General features: G+C 39.3%; 1 protein-coding gene across 2 annotated transcripts in view; it reads left to right on the plus strand.

The window, feature by feature from the left end:
- Positions 1-588, plus strand: part of FAM91A1 (family with sequence similarity 91 member A1) — a 43,443-nt gene extending 42,855 nt beyond the window's left edge. Inside the window, exon 23 of one of the 2 annotated variants that reach the window (XM_033419845.2) lies at positions 319-537. In XM_033419845.2, the coding sequence (XP_033275736.1) occupies positions 319-388 (70 nt within the window). In that variant the 3' untranslated portion in view covers positions 389-537. Of the gene's footprint in view, positions 1-318 lie in introns of both variants that reach the window. The other variant, XM_033419843.2, reaches the window with a different exon arrangement.
- The last annotated feature ends 6,226 nt before the right edge of the window (positions 589-6,814 follow it).

Below are 6,814 nucleotides of genomic sequence, written 5' to 3' on the forward strand. Positions count from 1 at the left end.
ATCTTCTGTAAGCCCCTTCCTTAATTTTAAATACAGGCATGCTTTCAGTGCTGACATTTTCCTATACTTTAAAAAAGTATTTTTTATTTTATAATAATATTTTTATTTTATAATAATTTTAGATTAGCAGAAAAATTGCAAAGGTGGTCCGGAGATATTCCCTATATCCTTCCATGAGCTTCCACTAATGTTTACAACTTATGTAAACTATGGCACATCTGTCAAAACTCAGAAATTAACATTGGTACAGTAGTATTTACTAAACTATAGACTTCATTTGGTTTTCACCCATTTTCCTCTCATGTTCTCCTGTTCCAGGACCCCGTCCAGGATTCCACGTTGCATTTATTTACTCATCACTGCCGCCTTGGTCTTCACCGATCTGTGACAGTTTCTCAGTCTTTCATGACCATGACACTGAAGAGCACTAGTTGGTGATTTGGTAGGATGTCCCTCAACGTGGGTATGTCTGGTGTTTTATCATGATTAAACTTGAGGTTGTGCTTTATCAGGAAGGATATAGCACAGCGGTCCTGTACCCTTCCACACTGTATTATATCATGGGGTACATAATGTTAATAGGCATTATTGGTGATGTTCCTTCATTGGTTAAGGTGGTGTCTGCTAGGTTTTTCCACTGTAAAGTACCATTTTTCCCACTTTCCATACTCTTTTTTTTTTTGAAGTGAATTACTAAGTCTAGTCCACACTCAAAGGGAAGGAGTAATATCTATATATATTCTCTACAAATTTTCTTAAAGATTTGTTCCTTTCCCCTATTTATTTGATCATTTATTTATATTAGTATGCAATCATGGCTATTTATTTTATACTTTGGGTTAAAATCCAGTAGAGTTGTTATTTATTTTGTTGTGCAAATTGTTTTAGCTTTGCCTATTGGGAACTCTTTGAAGTTGGCTCCTAAATCCTTCTGGTGTACCCTCGTCTTTTTTTTTTTTTTTTTTTTTGACCATAGTCTTACTTTATAGCACTGCAGGTATTATCTGGATGCCAGCCCTAGAATTAGCCTATTTCTCCAAGGAGCCCTGGTTCCTTTCATTGCAGCATGGTACTTAGAAACCAAGATTGTGGTTTAGGTGTGCTTGCTGCCACTGCATCTACAACTTCCCAGTGAAATGACCTAAGAGATATAAATATGTATACTAACAAATATATAGGTACACATCTCTATAATTATTTTTAGATCCATCTATCTGTATGTATATTAAACTGATTCTCATCTAGCACTACAAGGTTCATTCTAGTTATGCCTCTTTGCTTGTTCATAACTTCTTTCTCTGAGGGTGAGAAACCTGGCTCTTTTTATCTACAATTTATTTGCTTATTTGTTCAACCCTAGAATACTTATAAAGTGGTTTCAGAATAGTTAACGTTGTACCCCTGTGAGAAACAAATTGACCAACTAGGGTATAGTGTTTAAGTACTTTGTTTTGTCTTTAGCCTTATAGTATTCACTCATTTTCCAAAGTAACTTAGTTCAGCTCATTTTATTCCCCACTCCCTTCATTGAAGTTATGTCATACATTTGTAAAACAGATTTATTTGTCACACTCTGAATTCCATCTGGGATCTCTCAACATCCATGCTGATTTTTCACTAGGAAAATTTACTCTGCGTCGTCTTTGACAAACGCAGTCATGTGTCCACTGTCTCAGTACTATACAGAACGGTTCGATCACCCTAAAAATTCCCCTTTGTACTCGACCCCTCACCTCACCCCTCACAACCACTTATCTGTTCCATTCCTATAATTTTGCTTTTCCCAGAATGTCATACACATGGTGGAATTGTACAATTTGTAGCCTTTGCGTCTAGCCTCTTTTGCATAGCAAAATGCATTTTAAATTCATACACGTTGTGTGAATCAATAGCTCTGTTTTTTCTATTGCTGAGTATTTCATTGTATGGATGTATTAAGATTTGTTTATCATTTAACATTCATGTTCAGGTTTTAATACAAACAATTCATTTTGCTTGGGTAAATACCGACGAGTGGGATTGCTGAGTCATTGGTAAGTGTGTATTTAACTTTATAAAAACTGCCAAACTGTCTTCCAAAGTGAGTGACTGTGCCATTTTGCATTCCCACCAGCAATGAATGAGGGTTCCCACTGCAATGGTATCTCATTGTAGTTGAAATAACTAATTTTCCCAGTGAAAAATGATGTTGGGCATCTTTTCATGCGCTTATTTGCCATTCATATATCTTCTTTGGTGAGGTATCTGTTCGGATTTGTTGCTCATATTTTAAAAACTAGGTGTTAACTGAGTTTTAAGAGTTCAGTAAGTATTTGAGTACACGTCTTTTATCAGATACGTGTTTTGCAGATATTTTTTCCCAGTCTAGCTTGTCTTTTCATTCTCTTAATGTCTTTTAAAGTAAAGAACAGAAGTTTTTAATTTTGACAATGTCTGGTTTCTTGGTTTGGGTTTTTTTTTTTTTAACGGATTGTGCTTTTGATGCTGTTATCAAAAAACTCATCACCAAACCCAAGGTGCAGAGTTTTCATTTTCTTCTGAAAGTTTTATAGTTTTATGTTTAGGTCTTTGACCCATTTGAGCTAATTTTAATATGTGGTATTTTAATATGCGGTATGAGATACATGTTTATATTTTCTTCACTGAATTGCCATGACACCTTTGTTAAAAATCAGTTGATGATCCTATAGAGACAAAGTAGATCAGTAGTTGCCTGGGGTGGAAATGGGGGGGTGGTGACTGCAAATGGGTATAAGGCATCTTCTTGGAGTGCTGGAAATGGAAAATTGGATTGCGGTGATTGATGGTGTGCAACTCTTAAGTTTACCCAAAAAAATTGCATTGTACACTTAAATCAAGTAAATTTTATCATATGTAAATTATACTTCAGTAAAGTGGTTTGAAAAAATCAATTGGCATTTTTTTGTGTGCATCTATTTCTGGGCTCTCAGTTCTGTTTCATTGATCAATGTGTCTGTCCTTTTAATACCATGCTGAAATTGGATCCTGTTAGTCATCCAACTTTGTTGTTTTTAGAATTGATTTTGGCTCTTTTAGTTCCTTTGCCTTTCCATATAAATTTTAGAAACAGCTTTTCAGCATCTACACACAAGCCTGCAAAGATTTTAATCAAAATTATATTGAATCTATAGATCAAATGGAGGAGGATTGATATCCTAACAAATATCTCTCCATTTATTTATAACTTCTTTGATTTTTGTTGGTCACTCTTTTGCAGGTTTCTTTTTTTTTTCTTTTTTGAAAGGTTTTGAACTACAAATTAAATTTCTTTAATAGCTCTATTCCTATTAGCTATTTCTTCTTGAGTGAGTTTTGGTAGTTTGTGTCTTTCGAGGAATTGGTCTGTCTCCTCTAGATTACTGAGTTTATGGGCATTTATTTTTCATAGTGTACTCTTACTGTTCTTTTATTTAGTGGGATTAGAATAGGAAGATAAAAAGATGAAGTGAGATAAATCCCAAAGAGAAAGTGGCTAAGAATGATCCAGAACAGATGAAAGATGGGAATCCAGAGATACAGGAATCCAGTGCATAGTATATATATCAATAATGTTCATCAGTAATGAACTCAGAAAACAATTCAATTACATCATCAAAGTACTTGGAGAAAATGACTGTTGACCTAACAATTGTGAATCTGGCAAAACTATCTTTCAGGAACAAATGTGAAAAAGACATTTTCAAATATAAAAAACCAAGTTTATCATTAGACTAACCTCAAAAAAAAATTCAAATAAGTTTTTCCACAAGGCATGTCTGTTATATGAGAAGGAATGCTGAGCAAAGATGTTGATTAATCTTAAACTTCTTTTCTGAATGAAAATAATATATTTAATTTGGGAAAGTAAAGAAATAGGGCTAAAATCCTAAAAAATAAAGTCATGTGAGTCAGGAGAAGATTACATAGAGTTAAAGCACTCTAAGCTCATATTGTTCAGAGTGTGAATAATATTCTTTCATCTGTACATTCAGTACTAATTGTACATTTACTATCATGTCTACTGATACTGTTTTAGTAAAGGGGCGGATCAGTGAATAAGACAAATTCTGGTCTTCATGGAGTTTACATTGTAGTTAGTGGAGACAGTAAGCAAAGTAAGTAAATTGTATAGCAGGTTAGAAGGTGATAATTGCTATGGGGAAAAAAAATGGTGAGAAGGATGGGAAACACTAGGAATTGGAATTACACTTTATCAGTAGCTGGCCAGAGAAGACCTCAATGAGACGGTGACATTTAAGCAAAGACTTAAAGAGAATGTGGGCCATGTAGACATCTGGGGAAGAGTGTTCCAGGGAGAGGAAACAGTATGCAAAGGCTCACAGGTAGAAGCATGCCTGGCATGTCCAAGGAACTTCAAGATGTGATGAGACTGGGGTAAAGGGAGCTGGAGTAAATTGTGTTGGATAGATAATGGTGGCAGTCTGCTTTGAAATGGTTTGTTGATTTTGTATGTTTTGCTCATGAGAAAAAAGTATGAATGGCTTTCATTTTCCAAGCAGGCATCTGCTGAATCCCAGACAGGACAGTCAAGTCAAAACCGACCTTTAGGCCATTCCTGCTCTCTGTCTTTTGAACACCATTGAAAATCCAGAATGCCAAAAGGGCACAGCTGCCGGATTAAACTTTTAGCTTCATCTCTTAGTGTTTTTATTGCTGGTGTTTAAAAAATCACCGTCCAGGTCTCTGGAGTGTTGGCATTAGGACCCAGGCAAAGCGCAGAAGTTGTGTTGAAAGCTCAAGGGTCCGGACTGCTGAGGACCTGAGTTGTTTCAGTAGCTTCTGTTAATATTTGTTTGCAGGCTTTTCTCTTCCGGTGGGTGGCAGTATTTCACTTTTGAATCCTCCTTTCTCTGAGGGAATTAACTTGCATGAGGACAGCACAGAGTAAGCACCTCTTCACCCATCACCCCCAGTCCTGTTAACTGTGGGTTGAGTTCGTTTGGAAAACTACTCGGAAAACTGGAGGACTTACTCCTACAGGTTGATTATGAATAAATTTCCAGAGAAGGTATCTCACTGCAGGAGCGTCTGACTCAGCCCGGGCATTACAGAGTGAGAACAGAAGGGTGGATCTGGGGCTTAGAGACAACAGTCAGCCTGGTGGTGGCAGGGGTGTTACTGAGCCTCAAAGATGAACACTTATTCCATCATTTTTTAAATTCACTTAAGAAAATGTTTCAGATGTATTTGATTTCTATTGCTATGTATTAATTACCAAAAAAGTAGTGGCTTAAAACAACATCCATTTATTTATCCCCCCTCTGGGGGTCTGCAGTCCTAGCATGGCGTGGCTGGGTTCTCTGCTCAAGAGTCCCAGGTGCAGAGTCAGGGTGGCAGGAGTCCTCCTCTGGGGCTCCGGGCCTCCGCTAAGCTCACACAGTTATGGCAGGGTTCAGATCCTTGCCCTCCCTGTTTCCTTGACCATCTGCCTGCCGTCTGGAGCTACTTGCAGCTCCTAAAGCCTGCCTGCTTTCCCAGACACAGTCCCCTTCTAGCTCTAAAGCCCTGGGGAATCTTTCCTGTGTTGAATCCTTCTAACCCTGTGACTCTCTGACTTCCCTGTCTGACCTCCAGACCGGATTGAAAGCTTCCTGTGCTTAGGTCAGGCCCCAGATCTCCTATTTTACCTTAACTGCATCTGCAAAAATGTGAGCAGATAAGGTAGGGGGTCCCCAGAGAAGGAGAAACAGGCATGGCTTGCTTGACATAAGAGAAGCCATTTTTGGCCTAAGCCATTTTGTGATCTAAGCCTGGCCACAATGCTTATCCTTGAACAGGTGTCAGTAATAATGATCTTAAGAGAACAAAAGGGCAAACTTATCAGGCAAGAGAAGTAACAATAGCAAAGATAATGTAACGGTGGTGAAGACTCCCAGTGAAGACTCCCAGTTCTGTTTCAATAGTAAAGATTAGCCTGAAGCCTCAACCACCAGAACTGGAACCTAAGGGATCATGTTGACCTTTTCTAACCCTCCTGACTTCAATCAACTACAGCTTGGACTCTGTCCATTGCCCAAGCCCATTCATGAATATGCTCGTACCTTTAGCTTAAAACGTTCCCAATTTTGCTACTCTAGGAGACACTGCTTTGAGAAAGATTCTCAGTGTTTTCCTTACTTGCTGCAAATGATAAGTCCTTTCTTCTGTTGCTCTTTGGCTTGGTTGTGTCCTTTGGCTTGACACCCACCAAGAGGCGAACCCAGTTTTCAGGTAACATTTTGACCTGCCCTGACAGTGGGCTGAGCATACTTCTGGGGCTGAGGATACATTTAGGGAGAGAGACATCGGTACTTGGGGTGGGAAGGCAGCAGAGTTCACAGGAGCTGAGGCTGCAGGTGGCCTTAGGGTCGGCCAAGGGAATATCACCGGGGCTTGTGACACTGGGTTTGTCTGGGGAAAAGTGTGCTGTGATTTTCACTTGGCGCTTGCACAGGGCCCCCTGGTTGGGAGCTTCATGAGAGGGAGTGTCCTGAGCTATGTCTACAAGTTGGCTGTCTTCTTGGTCTGCCCTGGATTAAACCAAGTCATGCTTGGAGCAGCAGACCCTGTCCACAACCCATGGTCTACCCTTCTGGTGGTCCCCCTTCTTTGCCAGTGTGTTCATGGAGGCACTTGGGGAAGGGATCTCGGCATGAGTTAGCCCCTACTCCAACCCAAGGGAGTCGATCGTGACTGATCTAAATTGGTTTGATCATGTCACCTCTGTCCTTTAATTGGTCTAAGAGTGGCCATGTGATCCAATTCTGGCTAATGAAATATTAGGGAAGGTCTGCTGGGGAGGGCACCCCTCCCG

This window comes from Orcinus orca, chromosome 17 (genome assembly GCF_937001465.1).
Source record: "Orcinus orca chromosome 17, mOrcOrc1.1, whole genome shotgun sequence".
NCBI classification, from domain to species: Eukaryota; Metazoa; Chordata; class Mammalia; order Artiodactyla; family Delphinidae; genus Orcinus; species Orcinus orca.